The 18,645-nt window shown below is 44.8% G+C and overlaps 1 protein-coding gene and 1 long non-coding RNA gene across 2 annotated transcripts in view; one reads left to right on the forward strand and one right to left on the reverse strand.

Annotated features, from left to right (window-relative positions):
* The window catches only part of LOC146205099 (DNA topoisomerase I, mitochondrial-like), a 70,362-nt gene extending 60,135 nt beyond the window's left edge, over positions 1-10,227 (reverse strand). The window contains exons 1-2 of the mRNA XM_084589792.1: positions 10,075-10,227; positions 9,511-9,553 (exon numbers count right to left, since the gene is read on the reverse strand). Of these exons, the coding sequence (XP_084445918.1) occupies positions 9,511-9,553; positions 10,075-10,122 (91 nt within the window). The 5' untranslated portion in view covers positions 10,123-10,227. The remainder of the gene's footprint in view (positions 1-9,510; positions 9,554-10,074) is intronic.
* Positions 10,228-11,190: 963 nt separating this feature from the next.
* Positions 11,191-18,424, forward strand: LOC146205100 (uncharacterized). Its single transcript, XR_014704125.1, has 3 exons — positions 11,191-11,344; positions 12,857-12,982; positions 17,556-18,424. It is a non-coding gene; the product is annotated as an uncharacterized LOC146205100 (long non-coding RNA).
* The last annotated feature ends 221 nt before the right edge of the window (positions 18,425-18,645 follow it).

Here is an 18,645-nt window from a genome sequence, read left to right on the forward strand (position 1 = left end):
TCAGAAACTACTGCATGCTCAGGTCAGGCAGTAATAGAGATGTTGGCCATTGAGTCAGCAATGGTGACCTTCGGGTGCTATGTGGCTGCTTAATGGCCTCCCATTCAAAGACACACTAGATGCAGTAGTCGAGCAGATTTAAATCTGTAGAACTAGAAGGTCACAGGTTGGGAGTGATGTGGTTATGGAAGTTGCCAGTCAGCCACTCCAAGGTAACGCAGGGAGTGTGGGCAGGGCATTGAATCTTACTGCAAGATATGAAGTCTTCCTTTTGAAGCAGTGTATCCAGATATGCTGCAAGTACGCAGCAGAGTTAACATGGAGTCCTTCTGCATCTACAAAAATGTGTGGTGGCATCAAGTTGCCCTCGTTGCTAACGACAACTGATACTTTAACAGACAACAAAAACTTTGTGTGCATCACCGTAGGCCCCTCATCAACGCTTGCACAAAGCCACATGCTGTTACAGCAATTAACCTTTTGGTCTTGGTCAAAGTTCTTGTCATCTAAAAAGAAAAACCAAGCATTTCAGGCTTCTTCAACTTGCTTAAGAAACACATGGACCAGGCCAGACAATTCTCTCGAGTTTTATCAGACAAGAATTGCCACTACTTATGACAAATGACTGGTACCTCAAGTTCTCATGCACTTACGAGCCTAATAGTTGACTCTGCAACCTATAGCTCCTTTGGCCCTCATCACTCACAATGACAAAGCCACAGGAGAAATTTACGCGTTCTAGCAACAACCGGCAACAGATTGTGCCTTTTCCTTTTTGCCATAGATTCCATGTCGCCACCAGAGAGTACATCAATTCTTTCTGCATCTTGTAAATGAAAGACTTTGCTACATTCAGAAAGGTGGAAACTTCCAAGTCGCTATGGTGTGTGGCCAGGCAAACAAGGATTGCATAGCGTTCTGTTTCTTGTGTTACCGTGTGCACTTCCATCTCTGAACAAAATGTGCAGCATGAATGATAAGAAGTCAATATACAAAAAGCTGCATGCTTAGATTGATGCAGTGGGACTAATGATGTCTATGATGATAGGGAATGGCATTCTCAAATGTCTCGCGCCCGGTAGAACACAGCGCCATTGAAGTACTAATAATGGAGCCAGTTCATGCAGTGAATACAGCAAGAGGGGAAGTTTACTATTATTTACTGCATTATTTACTATTACCACAAAATTTGTGCCCCCCAATTTTTTTTTCTTTTATTTTCAAAGTGTGTAGTGCTTTTTCCACCAAGACTGCTATGCCTGCTACATTTGAAATTCTGGACACTACAGTAGGGCCATTTCATGCCCAAAGGGGATATGCGCTGGCGCACAGCTGCGGCACTGAGATGCCGCTATGCTTGCGGTGCACATCGGAGACACATTCCTGCCACTCCAGCTCTGCTAGCATGCTTTCTTCATGTCACGGTTCCTCACATGTCACTTCATGTTGCTGCCTGGCGCATCGGAGATTTGACCAGTAGTCGCCGCAAGAATAGCTACATGAAAATGCATCAAACGAATTCCACTCAGAATGGGCACGTTCACTGCTTGGCGCTGCTCACTCAGGGCAAATTCACTTGTGTGCAAGCCTTAGTGATAGTGAAAGCTTGCCACCTGGTGCGCCAACCTGCCTGCTAAGCTCTGTCACTAATTCCTGCAACAAGTGCTGTGTTGACAGATGCTGACACTAAAGAGACGACATGAATGAAGCACTGACTGTATAGCATCAGCTACGACGAACTATCGCGTCAACTTTCGTCAACACGACTAAACAAAATCTAAGCTTTGATACTGCAATAGGAAGGAGCCCAGCCCACAACGTCGTTACTCATTTCTCAACCTCATCTCAAGCAGTGTGAACCAGCACAGCTGCCCATCCAAAGTGGAATCCATTTACGATGCAGTTTCCTGCAGCCATCACACACAGAGACTACCGTCAGAATCTTCAATGCTAGCATATTCCATGTGGCAATTCGAATGTGGCACATGAGGAAAGTGTGCTGGTAGAGAAGTTCATCTGCTACATGCACCCCAAGCATGATGGGCAACAGCATTACACTGCAGCCCAGCTGTGCGCCAGTGCATACCACCTATAAAAAAATGTGCATGTTTTTCAAAACAACAGATTAGTGTGGACACGGCAAAAATATATGACACACCAAGGAATGCAGCAGAGTGCTGCCTCATCTCTCTTTCCTGAGAAGGTGCAACATTTTACAGAAGACACTGTAGCTGAGTTTTGGTTGCGACAGAGCTTCACAACATAAGGAATTAACTGTGCATATATGTACTTGATAGACAAGGATGCAATTCTGCATATGCTTTTTTTTTTGTTTGAATTCCTAAATTGCTAAGCTATTCATGTTCTTACCATGATAAAAGAGGTTCTTAATACAATTTAACTTTATTTTCATAGTAGACCATAATACATGCATGAAAGAACTAAGCTCAGGGAGCATGAGCAAGCATGCCTACACACTAAGGTTGGGTTAGGTTTATGGGGTTTAATATCCCCAAGCAAGCAAAGAGACGCCGTTTGTGGAGGGCTCTGGAAATTTTAACCCCCTAGGGTTTAATGTGCACCGATATAGCCGCAGCAGCCAGGCTTCAAACCCACATTCCTTGGCACAGTAGCAGAACGCCATAACCACTGCACCACCGTTTCAGGGCTGTACATTAGGGTATGCCACAAATGAAGACCGTTTTGCATAATGCGTTATTTTGATACTCCAAAGCGAAACATTACATGTAAGAGACATCTGTTTTTTGCCTTAACAATAATGTTTTTATTACCTCTGCTACTGCTAGCACAGCTTCCTTTTATGTTCTTATATCCATGGTATTGGCATGCATCTTTTCACATCACTGAAGCTTTTTACGTGTCAGGCTGGTGTATTAATCTGGAGTTGCCTGCACATTTTTTCAAATGACAAGGATTTTCTCCAGAGAAGCCCACAGACCCAGCCTGCTTACCTCATGGAGCAAACACGTACCCTTCTTCCCTCTGTGCATACCTGTCTATCCTAATAAATTAGGTGGGGGTCCACTGTAGGTAGCTATGGTTCGTACTGGCCTTTTCAAGGTCCGTATCAAAAATTGCATCGTTATTGAAAATGTCGCTATTTTCCTAACCGCTTAGTCATCTGAACGGTGGAAACGCTGGAACCGGAAGCGATGACAACAAAACTGACATTCAGTTCCGGTGTTTCCACGAATCAGCTGCCTTGAGCTCAGGGAGATAGTGGCACTTTCAATAACAACGCTAACTCGGAATACGGGCCCAGTTCAGCACCAGTGGCAAAATCAGACTTTACCTACACATGCCCTGTGCTTGAACTGTACAGTAACCAGGCCGCAGAAACTCGGCGGCCCTTCTAATTTGCCGCACCTCCTCTCACACGAGGATGAAAGCTAAAGCGCAAAACATGGGAGGAGGATTTCTCCCTCGTGTTTAAATCCCCCCCCGCCGGCTCCACTACGTGGCTGCGCCCTCACACAAATCGCTGTAACCGTTCAGACTCCGCTCATTTTGAATTTGAACCGACGTCTGCGTCGGTCACCTGTCTAGTCTAGTGCTGTGAATTCTCTGCGTGTTGGCTTCTCAGACAAAGTCACGATTGTTCTTCACGGCTTTTGTACGCTGTGCAATCTCATTCCTAATGGCCCCCTGCCCCTTCAAGAAGATGAAAAACTAGCCAGCGTGCAGCTCCAGTTCCATGTACCCATCTCTTCTGCTGATTGTATTGGCCATTACAGTCGGCGAAGGCCGCTGTGGTTGGTGTTGAACTTGTTACTTTCATGTGTTGTGGAGAGGCATAATTGTGTTTCGAAGGCAACAGTTCCTCCAGAAAGGGTAGTGTAAATTTTTAATCATGTATTTTGGTTATGTATAACACAGCCCCCCCCCCCCCCCCCCCCCCCCCAACATGAGATTACTTTCATCAAATACCAACCACCAGGTATACTAGAACGTATGCATTTACTCTATATTCCTGAATTGCTTTGCTGGTATGGATGCGTCGAATGATTATGTGTATCATTTAATTTCATACCAACTGTTCACAAGCTGAGACAACCAATGCCGGCAAACTGGGTACTTTTGCATTGACAAAGCAAGCATGCAAGATTACAATGTTAGCGAAGAAAACTACTGTAAACTTTTGGCCATGTAAAGTGGGTGTGTGGGCGATACTCAGTAACATCTTGCATTCTCTATTTCACGAGCAAACTGTTAATAAAATAAGAGAAATGATATCTGTTCTCTGTGCTATTTCTTGCCACAATCAGGTGTGCTTGCTCGCGAGCATGTGCGCACTTTAGAGCGCTATGCCTTGCGGTTTTTCTTTTCATCATACTGTTCCTGCCGCGAGCTGGTCACGCCGAAGCAGGAACGGTACGGTGCAGTAGAAAATCAGCAGGTAGAGCGTTCTCACGGGCGCGAGCGCGCGACCCATGCTGCTTGAAGCAACCTACAGGCACCCCCTTCAGTGCGGTTATTCTGGACTGCTCTGCTATACGGCCTTCCCCATCAAGTCCATTTCTTACGCGCCCCTCCCGCTACGAACGTAACTGAAGGGGAGTTTGGTGCTAGCGTCTGTATTTCGTGGCCGCTGGGAGGAACAGTAAGTTTCACCTCCCTGTAGTAACTGCTGCTGAGGCTACTATGAAGCACCTACTGTGACCATGTCCAGAAATGTTTGCAGTCCACATTTTTTGTGTATGAGCATGTGTGTGTGTGTAGGAGGGGGGGGGGGGGGGGGGGGGGGAGGGAGAGGCTAGAATGTTGGATCTCTCTCAAAAATAGTTCCACTTTTGGCTGACAGCTAATGCCTACACTATTTGTGTTCATTCGCCAAAGCAGACTGCATGCCCATCTATAAACCCTTTCAATCCTGCGTTGCTTTAACTTTCCCAATAATTTCACCTCCATTAAGTAACATCCTTTTTGTTTTTACCACCTTCTATGACAAACCACATACTGTTAAAAGAAATTATTGATCTTCATACAAGGCATGCAGCACATATACCATTACGGCTGCTGTGGCAAGCATCAGTAGAGTACAGCAAAGCATAGAAGGTAAACAGTATCAACATAATTAAAACTAGAACTTGAACCACAGAAAATGTGTGGAGACATAGCTGCATTATTCCATGGCAATCAAGCAGAAAGAAACCACGAATGATGCATTCTTTTATGAGTCAAGAGGATCTATGTTCTGCCACGATGTGTTGCCTGCTTGTGGCATATGCAGACATGGTTACAAAAGTACACATATAGATACTGCCTACGTACCAAACTCTATGAGAACGTTCAGGAGCTTTAGAAAAGCATTTTATGTGATGTTAGGCTTTTTGCATGTCCACACTTTTGGTTCAATGTTTGAAGCCGTAGTGAAAACTTCAGATTCGTGACACCAAGTTTTTTGGACAAACCTTTTTCTTATTAAACAGATTTTCTTCTTTAGGACTAAGAGAGGCAAAATCATCAGCCAAAATAAAAAAACAAAAGGAATTTCGTGCTCATGGATAATGCTTTAGAGAAGATGAGGCCAAATGAAAGCTGATAAATCCTTTATGAGCAATGAATGTATACATGCTGTCAAAGGTGAATAGAAGGCAATATTAGCAAAAGAAAAATAGTAATAATTTCTCCTTCATAAAAATTTGCTGAACTCAGCAAACAGTGTATGTAAAGTGAGCATATGTTAAGACTCTATTTGAAATGACATTTCAGAAATGTGCGGTTTAAAACATGCTAACCCACATCTCGCATGGCCATTTTACACTGTCATTATATTCCTCAGTGTCCCAATGTCGCCTCCATACTTACTGCAGATTTGGTAATGCAAGGAACTACCAAGATGGAGCTTAGAAGCAACTAAGCAAGTATCATTTTGACCAGGATGCAACTACCTCCAAAAGTGCATATAGTCTTAACATTTTTACTCGCATAATGCTCGCACCCCCAACACTGGGCATCAATAATTGGAATTTTTTTTTCCTCAAATATTACCACCACGAGAGTTGTCTGCAAGTAGTAACTAGTGCCATCTTTGGAGCGCTACTGAACCTAGCTGGCTTCGTGTGCACGCGTTACCAGGCGGAGATAGCGTGCTCGGGTAGATCATCATCAACATCGGTTATGGTCGTTTTTTTTTTTGTTTTTACCTCCATGATGCCCATGTCGGCGCCATTTTGCGAAGTGTCTCCGCGTCTCGTTGTCATTGTTCCTTCGTTCCACTGTCTACCGTGTTCTTGGTGGCGCATCGCGGTGGGGCGGTACACAAGTTATACAGCTGCTTTTAACCTGCTTTCAAGTACAGGCTGCAGCATAGCAACCGTGCTGCCAGCAGGCACTTCGGTGTCAACGAGTTCTGCGTAGTACGCTACTGGAGACAGCGATTGCAGTGTCGACACGGACTCGGATCAAGTCTCTGATCAAGAGTAGGACGGCATGGTCTGCTGTGAGCATTATACCATGAAACGCGGGGAGTGATGATGAGGCTGCGTGCGGTAAATGAAGTGCTTTAGCAATTTTTGCTTTTGGCGACCCTGTACTTTTATAACAAGGGTAAGTTATACTTGAAAGTAATGTCTTGGTTATATTTACAATAGCTGGCCTAAGAATCCAGATTCACACCTATTTAAATTTGCTTTTAGCACTCCAAAACATCTGCTCGAAAATTTTCCCCGCATAACTATGGCACCCCCCAACTTAGCATCAATTTCCCGCGAAAAAAAGTGCGAGCATTATAAGAGTAATATCAGAACTATATTACTATCAGGAATATCAGACCTGTGATGACCTCAAGGCAAGCTTAATACTTAAAAGCGCACTATCAAATAAGGCCATAAGTCAAACAGCAACACTAGCAAAATATTGGCAGTTAAACAGAAAAGGAGACATACAGCTCCAAGGTTCTTGAAAGCTGAAAGTGCAAATACAAAAGATTGGCATGCAAGGTGTATGTTGGCAGGAGCGCTAGCATACTACCTAGAATTGACGACAGAAGCAGACAATTGCCAGCAGAATGCTCAGCAAACCAAGGTGAAGCAGAGTAAAGTTTTGAAACCTTAAACCTAGAGAAAGCAGGTGGGATACTCCCGAGAACTCAAGTATCCATAGTCCGAAACTCCATGTCAAAGGGGGAATAGGGTTCTTTATATTATATTTATAATAATATTTACATTGTTTACAGATTTAATAGCAGAATAGAATGCATAAAATCTAGCTTTTTGATGAAAATATTGAATATAGTGGTTTTTAGCCGATTCCGGTGCTTCATGCTGAAAGTTTTCTATTTTTGAGTTGGCGACACTGGTGCCCAATGAGTCCTGTCGCAGTGACCTTACAGTGGCAGACTTTGCTAGGTTCAAAAATCTGTCATATGAGTTTTTCTCGAAGTATGGTCCAGAGGAATGACCCTTCACAAGCAGCTGATGGTGGAAGGTTGTGCTGTGCATTGATGAGCAGAATTCAGTTATAGTTTCAGCTTTAAATCACCTTTACTGCAGTGAGACATGCTGACAACATGCAAAATGTTTGCCATCGTAAAAACTTTTGCAAATACATCTTCTGGGGCTTTGATAGCATCATGACTTCAAGCACACGAGAATTTCAACTTTACAGGTGCACCATACGCAGGCAGCCGACTAACCATAAACAAACACACAAATCAGCTGCAACTGCAAACATGACATGCAACCAGACCCAACTAATTTGACTTTGAATGGCTGCACAGCCAATGATGCTGTGCGGCTACAGTGCAGGTTTTGCAAAAACCATTGTTGTGCAGGCAGAGCCAAAAGAAACTTATAGGGAGATATATGGCATTGGCTGTAGGAGTTCAGTGAAAAATCCGGAAGGTTGGCAGGTATCAGATGGTGGCAACATGTGGAAGTCAGAACTTCAACCTAGCGAAGCACAGTAACAAACTGACACGCACCAGAAAGAGTACAATGCCCGCTGCTGGCATAAAACCCTTGAAAGGTCCACAGAAGGCAGGCATTTTGAACCTGAACTGCGTAACTGTAAACAGCACTCAATATGTACATAATTTGCACTAAATTTAGTACATTCTCACAGAAACAAAAATTATCAAAACTAAATAATTAAGCAATACCCATTATATACACAGTTCGCAATGTATTTTGTGTACTTTCACACCACATCTGCATCTAGGACCGACTCCAACACGCCTGTAGAAAAAAAATAATGTTTGTAATTCACAAGACACTGCACGAGTCTTGCCCCAGTGGTAACATCATAAACTACATCATTTATACATGCCTCAACTAAAACCATTACACACAGATGTGAAAACAAATTAAATATGAAAGTTCATTTAGTGATGAACCCCACCACAGCTGTTAATAACGCCTTGTCTTCATGGCAAACTATTTTAAAGAATGACAGATTCCACCTCTAGATAACAGCCCAATAAGGTGCATATAGATGTTTCAACGGGTCATAGGTATCAATGAAATGATTACCAGAATTGACTGCTATGCTTTTGCCTGCATGGAAAGCATTGGATGTGCTTAAGTGAACCTCATCCCAGAGAAAGTGAACACAACTGTCTCCTAAACAAGCCCTTCTCGGGTGCCTAGCTAAAAACGCAGAATGCAGTATGATACACAGATCCACTTTAATGTTCAGTCGCCGTCAGACAGACCATACCATCTGCTGCAGAAGTTCCCAGGTAAACGCATCCGTGAGTAGTGAGGGAATGCAAGAATCTCTTGACATAACGGCATCGCTAACGTGTTTGCACTTCATACAATGGCGTTACGCCAGCAATTACACGAGCAAATCGAACACTGCAGCTTCTAAGGAACCGCGGAAACTTTAAAAAGCGACAAAGAAAACCGGCTGGCTACTGCCCTGCGACACATCCTTTCCCATGCGGTCGACCTCGGTCACGGCGCAGCGCGTCCACGGGGAACACCAGCTTGCACGGCAAGAGATCCGGCGGTAGACCCCAATTGAGGCGAGCAGCCTTTAGGTGAACTTCCTGAATGAGCTCCAATTTATGTGCGTTGGCGTTTCGTGCACACCGTACGCAAGGACCGGATCAAGCCGCTCACGGATGAAAGGAAACACCGTGCGTGAAGTCGAGACGCATTATCCTGCAGAGCTCACGCATGTCGGAAGAGTTATAAACCCTGTACTGTAGAAGCCACCAATACAATTTTCCTGGGCCAAAGGTGGTACTCGAAAACATTTTTTCATCTTACATTGAAATCTCCACGACACTGGGTGAAACTTCTGCGACGCACACCGGGCAAGCCGCGCATCAAACGAACATTTCCTGGTTTAACGAGACACAGCGCGGCCTTTCTTCTTTTTCTTTTTTTTTTTTTGCCTGCCGTATCCCTCGGTATTACAGAGAACTCAGCTAGTACAGGCGCCTTCGAGACCTGCTTCAGGCAGCGCAATGAACCCGATACTGCCGTAAGCAACACGAGGCGTCTGCCGAGGCCAAAGCTCTCCCCCGACTCAATACCGTACCATGAGAGACGTTGCCGCAATCCCCGTGGCTTCCGCTTGGCGACTGGGGAAAAAAAAAAAAAAAAGCAAGGGCGAGATGAACGCAAAATTAATATCAACACCTACAACAGAGATCCAGCCACATTCAGCAGAAAAAGCGCGTCCACACAAGCTGAATCAGACCTATTCTGCATGGCTGCCGGAACACGACTTAGATCAGACGGCTCAACAAGACAAAAGCGCCGGTCGTTACACCGCTTCGTGTTCCCAATTAGAACGACGCCTTTAATAAACGTTCGGCAAGCCAAACTGAAATCACACCACCACTCCTTCGCATCAATTTTAGCTGGCCAAAAGAGCAGTGGTGCGATCGCCTATTTACCACCACCAAACTCGCGAACCCTACTACCACCACCACTACCACTGGTTCTGGACTTAGACAAATTCGTCGCCATTGCGACTTAGAAAATGCGGCTGCCTGAATCTCGGTAACCTCATCAGGCTACAAGACGCGAAGTTGGCTGAACACTCCAAAAGTAGGGATTTCCGGGTCTACGTCTAAGTCTACAATCACAATTTACTTACTTTGATGCTTGTCGTCGAACTGCCTTCAGCAGAATTCATCTCTAACATCTTCTGCCAGTGGGTACGAGTATGGCGACAAAGAGCCGACAGCAATGCGCTGTAGACTAAGTCCAAAATTCGCAAGACTGCGCATGCGCTGCCACCTGACCACGAGTGCCAGCGCCCCACTTAACAGCATGCCTATGCACGAGCTCTCGCGCCATGATCGGTTCCTTTATGGTTCCTTACGACAAGCATTAGGGTGCCTCGATGCGCCCGCGCTCCGCTGGAGCGCGCGCACATCGAGGCTTTTAACATGATGATGATAGTACTGGCTGCTAACGCTTCTTGCGGCATTAGATTGAAACTCGCACTAAAGTTCAGTCGTTTAGTCGTGTCCGACTCTTCGTGACCCTATGGACCATATCACGCCACGCTTTCCGGTCTCTCACTATCTTACTAACATCACATAACTTCATCTGCAGTGCCTCGAGGATGCCAGCTAACCATCGAGTTCGCTGCCTACCCCTTCTCCGGCGACCCTCAACCTTTCCCAACATCAAATCTTTCTCCAGCGACTCCTCTCTTCTCATCAGATGACCAAAGTAGCTGAGCTTTAACTTTACAATTTGACCCTCCACCCAGACGGCCACTGACGTCCGACGGACAACCGAACTCGGCCGCAACTCGGCGGCCGATTTCGGACGTCCGCCGGAATTCCGGCGTACGTACGAAATCGGATGGTCGAATCCGTTCGCCCAGCGGACAGCCGCCGTACGTCCGCCACTGGATTTGCTTTTACACAGCTATGATATAGATTGTAGTCGTCGTGCTCATCTGTACTGCGTATAAATCAGTAATGCCGTCAAGTCTGCATTATATGATGCCAGAGCGAATCGATGCGATAGAAAGCGTTTCCATTAAACAGTTTTTTTTTTTTATTTTCCGCGTGTTTCATCGTTGAATTCTATCAAAAAATTTTGATAAGTTAAATGACCATTAAACATTTTTCTATCATGATGCTTCGGTGAAATTTTAATCAGTGGCTGAATAGACGCAGCAAGCAGCAAGCTCAAAAAGAACGAAACCGAACCTATCCTCAAAAAAATCTGAAATGAACCAATCCAATCCACCTGACAAGTTGAAGTTTAGTCATGGAAGATGGCGTCACGTTTCCGTGTTCTGCATTTTCTGCGCAGTTACAAATACCTACGGCTGTAATGCACTGCTAGCATTGTTTTTGCTGTGGCTTGGTGCGGCTGGCACACTTTGTTCACCCGCTGATTCCAAAGTAAGTATTTCACCGAACTTTTGTTTCTTTAGTTGAACTTTTCGATGCACCGATAGTGGTGAGCTTTTGCGTAAGGAAACAGCTCTGTACAATTTTGAAAGGTTATGTATACTTGCGCAAAAAACGGGACACAAAAAAAGGCACATAAACGACATGTAAGATGAACCAACTCGCCCAAACAAGAGTATTACTTGAGCTCTGTACAGCAGCCGAACGGTCGAGTGTTTTAGGCGAGACTGACAGGATGGCTCCGCGCCGACTAACTAAAGTGCAGCCTCAAGTCTGAGGGCCATCTTTTCGGCATTACTGGACGCTGCGCCAGTAAGCAGCGCAACTTCTCTGTCTCTGATAAACGAGTGCCTGCCCGAGCTTTAAAGGAGTTAATTTGTTAACCATGCGCAACGTGCTGAGTTGTAAAAACTATACGAGAAAACTTTTGCACTGCTCGAGCCTATCGTGCGACATGCCTACACTTGTGAAAACGTCGCGAGGTTTTTTTTTTTTTTTTTTTTTTTTTTTTTTTTTTTTTTTTTTAATGGACAGCCGCTGATCTTTCTCTCTCGAGCTTTACGGCAACTGCAGTTTCTAGAAGGAACGGCTGTAGCTACTAAATAACTAAAGGTTTAGTACTCTCCTTCAGCTTTGACAAACCAGGACAGCACCTTGCGCATGTTGGTTATGCATGTGGGACCGAACCGCGCAGAACAACCGGACAAGGAGATGAGAGAAAAAAAAAAAGTCAGCACTTGTCTTTTTCTTGACCCGTTGTTCTGCGCTGTTCTGGCACGAATTTGACATACCGCCGCCGCGATACAGTTGGGCTGTGAGCTCTGGTGCCTGCAACGCCTTCTTTTATGCAAAACAGGCGTACTGGGAGGCCATGCAAGCCGCGGGCTCTAAAAAAATAAAAATAAAAAAAAACACGAGCTGAGCAAAAGTAAGATGAAAACAAAATTGTTGTTGTTTTGTCCGTACAGATATTCAAAGGCTCCTCAGAACTTCACTGCATTATTGACAGCGAGATAATGCCAAAGCTACACTAGAGCCATGCAGCACCTTATAGTGCATGATACTGAGCTTATGTCTCGCACTGAAAGCTCTTACCATGTTCTTAGATTATCATATTAAAGTAGCTTTAAACCCATGCTTGTTAATACAGTGATAGCCATAAATTGAATCTAGGGCATCATGCTCACATACAAGGCTTCTGATAACCGCTGGTCACATGATGTGGGCTAAAGCAGAAACCTGTACCTGGTCATCTTACAAGCATTTGTGCAATTCATGCTTTTAATGTGTTGTAAAAGTTTTTGTGTTCTGTTTCTGTATGGGAATGCTTTCCTTATTGAAGGCTAACATTTGGCTTGCTACAGCAAAACCTCTGGCTAGTCATCCTAAAAACAGCACCGCAGTTGGTGCTTTTAGTGTGTTGTAAAAGTATTTGTGTTCTGCTTCTGTATGGCAATGCTTTTCTCGTTGAAGACTAGCATGAGGCTTCCAAAAATATTTCAGATGCCATTTGCTGTAGCCGATTTCCTAGGCCAACAGGAAGCAGCACATTGAACATGGAAAACTGTCATCCACGGGGGAAAAACAGCAACATCCCTTTGCATTCTCATTTCTTTGGTATGGCTAAAAGTGAGTATTGTATCATTATCTATATTATTAATATTGAATCATGATTGTCAGTGTTGAAGTTGTTTGAGCGTGATGACTTTAAACACACAGGGCATCCCTTCGACATTAAGGTTTTAGCTTGTTTACATGTAGGATGTAGAACTGGTTTCAACAAACTTTATGCAGCAAATTCTTTTTACATTGTCCACCATGTTACTTTTTGTCATTGTCCATTGAAGTAAATAACCAGTATTTTACGTTTACACAGTCGTCCACTCTTAGCTTGAATGGGAATGTGTGGCATGCAGTTTGCAAAATAGCAATGCATCCGTCACAGCCATGCATCAAGGCTAAGTGGCTTGTGCGTAGAGGGACCAGCCGCTCCATCTTCACGCCATCTGCCTCTTTGCTCCGGTGTGCAGACGTGCATTGAGGCAAAGTGGTTTATGTGTAGAGAAACCAGGAGCTTCTTTGTCACATCTGGCTGTTTGTTACGGTGTGCAGATGCGCATCGAAGCAAAATGGCTGATGTGTAGAGGGACCAGGAGCTGCTGCTTAACGTCCTTCGCCTCTTTACTACAGTGCACAGCCGTGCATTGATGCTAAGTGGCTTGTGCATGGAGGGCCCAAGAGCTGCAGCTTCACGTCTGCCTCTTCGCTCAGGTACGCAGGTGCGTATTGAGGCAAAATGGCTTATGCATAGAGGGACCAGGAGCTGCTGTGTGGCGTAGTCTGTATATTTGCTATGGTGCGTATCGAAGTACAATGGGGGGGCTCGTGTAAAGGTACCATGAGCTGCTGCGTCATGTCGTCTGCCTCTTTACTATGGTGCGCAGGCATGCATCAAGGCAAAGTGGCTTATGCATAGAAGGACCAGGAGCTGTTGCTTCACATCTGCTATGATGCGCAGCTGCGTATTGTGGGTGGTGGTGGAAAACATTGCCATCAGATACAAATACAGGAGGTTACTCACTAGCTGACCCTGAGGGGGCCTGTCCTGACAAAAACAAGGGGTCCCTAGTTTGGGACCCCAGTGGTGGTAGAGGGACTAGAGGCTGGTACTTCACGCTGCCTGCCTCTTCGCTACGGTGTGCAGCTGCGATGGATGCAGTGGCATCTCAAAAAGTGCATGCCACGCACTCGCATGTTCAGCCTGAGTGGACGACTGTGTACCTGCTATAGCTTTGTTATTCATAGAATAAACCTAGGCCAAGTTGGATAAATTATAGCTCACCTCATATGTGGTCAGCAAAGAAAAGCCACTCCAGAAAATCTGATGCATTTACTGTCATAGGATTCTTATTCATATACATGCTACTGACAAGTCAGATTCTTCACCCTCAGAAATGCCAGAAAAATAACCAAGGGTGCGTCTGCAATAGTCTAGCTTGCTCTTTCTCTGCAGACTTGAGTCAGATGTGTGTTCCATTGCTGTGGGTGGGACAGGTGTGAATCTTTGATTTTTAAGCTTGCAACAAGTATGTTATTGTAGTTTAAAGGCAAAACGGTACTAATAATCGCAGCCCCCCGTGGCCTTTATCCCCTTTTAATAGTGTTGCTAGACACTGAATTATTAGTTTACTCTGCACTGTTTCTGTCTAGTTAATGTGCGGAGATGTACATATATTTATATGACTTGGAGTTGTCGACTTTGCACTTAGAAACATTGTAGCGTTATCTGATGTGTTGCTTTCATTTCTTTAATGATTTCTGTAAGCGATCGGTGGGTATGCTAGGCACCATTATTAGTCTGCTCTTTTTGGGTCACCTGTTCAATGCCCAGCTGCGGCAGTCTCCCACTTGCCCTCGGACAGGAGGCGGAGAGACGCGCACAGAGAGGCAGCTACAGCAGCTACAGTGCTTAACGGAAACGTAGGCAGAGAGGGAAAGAAGTCCCCTCTTCCGAGGACTTTGCTGTCGCACTCGAAGACGCGGGGACAGGCAGTTTGTTCTCGTTGCTGTGTCATGTAGGGGGCTCATTTTTATTTAAGGAGCTTTACGAACAGTATACAACTAAGGGGTCCTTAGTACGCTGACTGGACCCATCACCTGGAGGCAGCACAGCTTTGAAACGAGCACCTCTTTTGGAAGAACTGCTTATCGTTCAAAGAAAAAACACTGTCAGGTGTAAGGGTGTAAGGCCCTCTTCCTTGTTTGGGAGCCCATAAAAGTGACAATTATTCAGTGCAGGTGCGCTGAGTGGGGTCTCGTTGAGGATTCCAACCCTGGATATCAACAATGGCGGGAGATGGCGGCGTTGAAAAAGGGCAAGTGTGTAACAGTGACGGTATGATGCGGAGCGGGAGGATGTGGGTTGGCTCTTCTGATGTGGTCCGTAATGGTGCTGACTCCGACGCCAATAATTGCAATAATTGCCCTGTAAAAGGAGCCGCCAAGGATGCAAGCTTTGGGCAATGGTTGCGCACGTGGGACACCGTTTTGATGGGTTCTAATTTTTTTTTCTTTTTTTTTTTTCCTAGGGGAGAGATTTTGGCATGTGACCTAGTTAGCCAATCATTTCGAGGACCATTCTCTAGATTCTGTTTGTTGTGAAACGAATTTGTTGTCCCTTTTGCATTGCTTGTATTAGGGAGAGGGTGAAGAATTTATGAAAGTGGAAAGACATGCCCAAATGTTTGTTAGCCAGTCATGTGTGAGTTCGTTGTCATTGGGGATGAGAAATGTGGGCGGAGTCCCGAAGTTAATGAAACGGCCCCGCGGCCAGGAGAACTCGTTCTGAGCTAGATTTTGATCTCTTTCCTCTTCGGCATAGATCATGGTCATTGTTTCACCTGTTGTAAATACGTACATTCATGTATAAAATTTTCAGTTCATCTTCCTCTCCGTGTGCAAGTTGTTGTGGCCAGATGCAGTAAATTCACTATTTTCATTTCTATATAACGTGCCTTTCTGAAGATGGTGAGCTCTTTTGTCCAATCCTGTAAGAAAGCAGCAAAGCGCTCCCAAATCTTCCACAAAACTGTGTGATATCTTTAATACTAACTGCGGCTTGGTGTCACTCAAAACATGTAGTTGAGGTAGATTTCTCCCCCCCCCCCCCCCCCCCTCTTTTTGTTCGTTCAAATGAGGACCAGCGGACACTAACTCTTGCTTTTGTAATGCCCTAGGCCCCGCCTTAAGGCAGTACTTCAATGTCAATACCATTTTTATAGCTATGGCTGTCCAACAGCACTAATGTCTTTTCTACACTTCTTTTACTAATCTCTTACCCAAGTGGTGGCTTATACTGCGGGGGCGAAAGTCTCTGGACAGTATGTCTAGATTTTGGACTAGAATCGCGATGTAAACGAATTGTGACCTTATTTCTCTTGCACACATGAAAGAACTAACGTTCAACTTTCACATCGACAAGTATGGTCCGAGTTTCCTGGTCGATGTGAAAGTTATGTGCTTTGATTGCAGTTTGTGTAGTCCACACACTTGTCCCCGATATTACATAGGGGCAAATTAGGCGCCTTTACAGGGGCAGTTTCTTTGGCGCCCACTACCTTCCCCATAAAAAAGCTACAATGTTTCTTGCGAACAGTTGGCTGCATTTAAAATACCATTATTTTTTTTGTAATTTGTTGTGCGTAGTTGAGAAATCCATGACATACATGCACAGCTGGTTGCCAGAATTATGCAACCATATTTCAGTAACTAACATTCATGCTGCATGCTGCCGGTAATGCATCAGGAGCTTGTGGTTGTCAGCTTTTTGTGTTTTGTGTGACTATAAGCCTTGCTATTGTAATGTCACATATAGCGCTGTGGGTAAACAAATAACTTTACTTTTAACTCTTGTAGAAGCATGAACACTGCGCAATCACTGCGGCGGGCTATGCTTCCACATCGGGCTTTAGCCACATGTCAAGTGTCTATCTTTATTCTGCTGCAGCAGCTTGCATGTTATCAGATAAGTTACTTCGTCGCAGCTGCTCTAAGGAGACGCTTTCTAGATGCTTGTAGCCTAGATGTTGATGTCGATATACCCCCGACACGCCCAGGCAATGTCTTCGGTAGAGGGTACATGGAAACCAGCAAAATGTGCAGTTTACAGAACAAAAAGGTAACAATTTTAAATGATGTTATTATTGATCACTTCTTTTCAGAGCAGGAACAATTACTTTAGAAATCTGCCTGTTAAACCGCTCAAAGTGCAGGTTTCTGCCTCCAATGCGTACCTGTGTAATACTGCAATGCTCTGGCTGTGCTTTATGTTCATATACAGCATCCTTTATGCTTAGTTTCTCTGCATGTGCACTCCATGTCTTGGGCATTGCTGAGGGTGCATAGCAGCAAGCATAACATGCCATGTTTGGTCAGAGTGGCATGTTCAAAAAGACAACATAAAAACATTAAAATACTGAATGCCAGGTTCTGGTCAAACTACGTTTGTATATTTTGTTATTCTGCATGGGTTTTGCTGCAGTTATATGACCTTTCTATATAGTATGTGACAGTTCTGAATGGAGATGCATGCGTACAGTGCCATCTGGAAAAAGCAATTGAGAGAAACTGGCAGTTGCCCTTGGAGATGTGTAATCAAAGTTCAGCACAGATAACTTGAATTTAATTTTCCCTTCTATTGCAGGAGGAGCCCAGCCTGCTCTTTCCATCTTAGGCCTGAAAGACCAGCAACAGCTGATCGAGCAAATGCACAGGATAGTAACTGCTCCTGGAATCCCGGCCTGCGGAGGCCGCCCACAGAGAACTCGATCATCTCCTTGCTAATTCCGAAATATTAGGTTTCAATAAATACCTTTTCCTCCACCACCTCCCCAAGGGAAGAGCTGTCACGGCCAAGGATAATTAAAAAAAATTATTCAAGTAGATTCTTAATACTCCCGTTGGCCTGCATTTTACCATGCCATTCCTTAACATCGATATTTTTTTAGTGTAGACTATTTATGCATGCAGTTTTTGCAATAAAGCAAAAAAAAATGCTTTTTTTACAACCTCGCATGCTGGTATGCCTATGCACTTAGCATGTTTTCAGGAATGGTGCATTTGTGTAAAGCTCAGCTAGCATATGTGCCTCTTTGATGGAAGTTTTAATTGCACACTACTGTTCAGTGCTTTGTGTGTGAAAGTAAAGCAGACAACAGGAAACTTGAACCTGTTGCATATTCTGTTGTCTGCCTTACTCTCACGACAAAGGCATTGAGCACTAGTATGTGATTGAAATTTCCATGGCACATGCTTGCTGAGCTTTACACGAATGTTATTGGCAAGTTTTTACACCAATAGCGGGCCCTGCAAGCATGTTCCGGGAAACGTCCGAATGTCCGCCTCCGGCTGCCCGTCGGACGTCCGTGGGACGCGATCCGGATCCACGAACGATAGTCCGACGGACGTCCGCTGTACGTATATCGAACATAACCGGACTTCCGTCGGATGTCCGAAGGTCCGAAAACGGACGTCCGTCGGTCGACCGTCGGACGTCTATGGCCGTCTGGGCAATGAGCAGTCAGCGTTTATGGTCGACAATATCGATTGATTTGATCTTCTGGCAGTCCAAGGAACTCTCAAGAGTCTTCGCCAGCACCACAATTCAAACGCGTCAATTCTTCGGCGGTCAGCCTTTTTCACAGTCCAACTCTCGCATCCATACATCACAACTGGAAAGACCATAGCACGAGTTATACGGATCTTGGTTGGCAGACTAATGTATCTGCTCTTTA

The sequence above is a fragment of the Amblyomma maculatum genome, chromosome 1 (assembly GCF_055883805.1).
Source record: "Amblyomma maculatum isolate TAMU_Amacu chromosome 1, ASM5588380v1, whole genome shotgun sequence".
NCBI lineage: Eukaryota > Metazoa > Arthropoda > Arachnida > Ixodida > Ixodidae > Amblyomma > Amblyomma maculatum.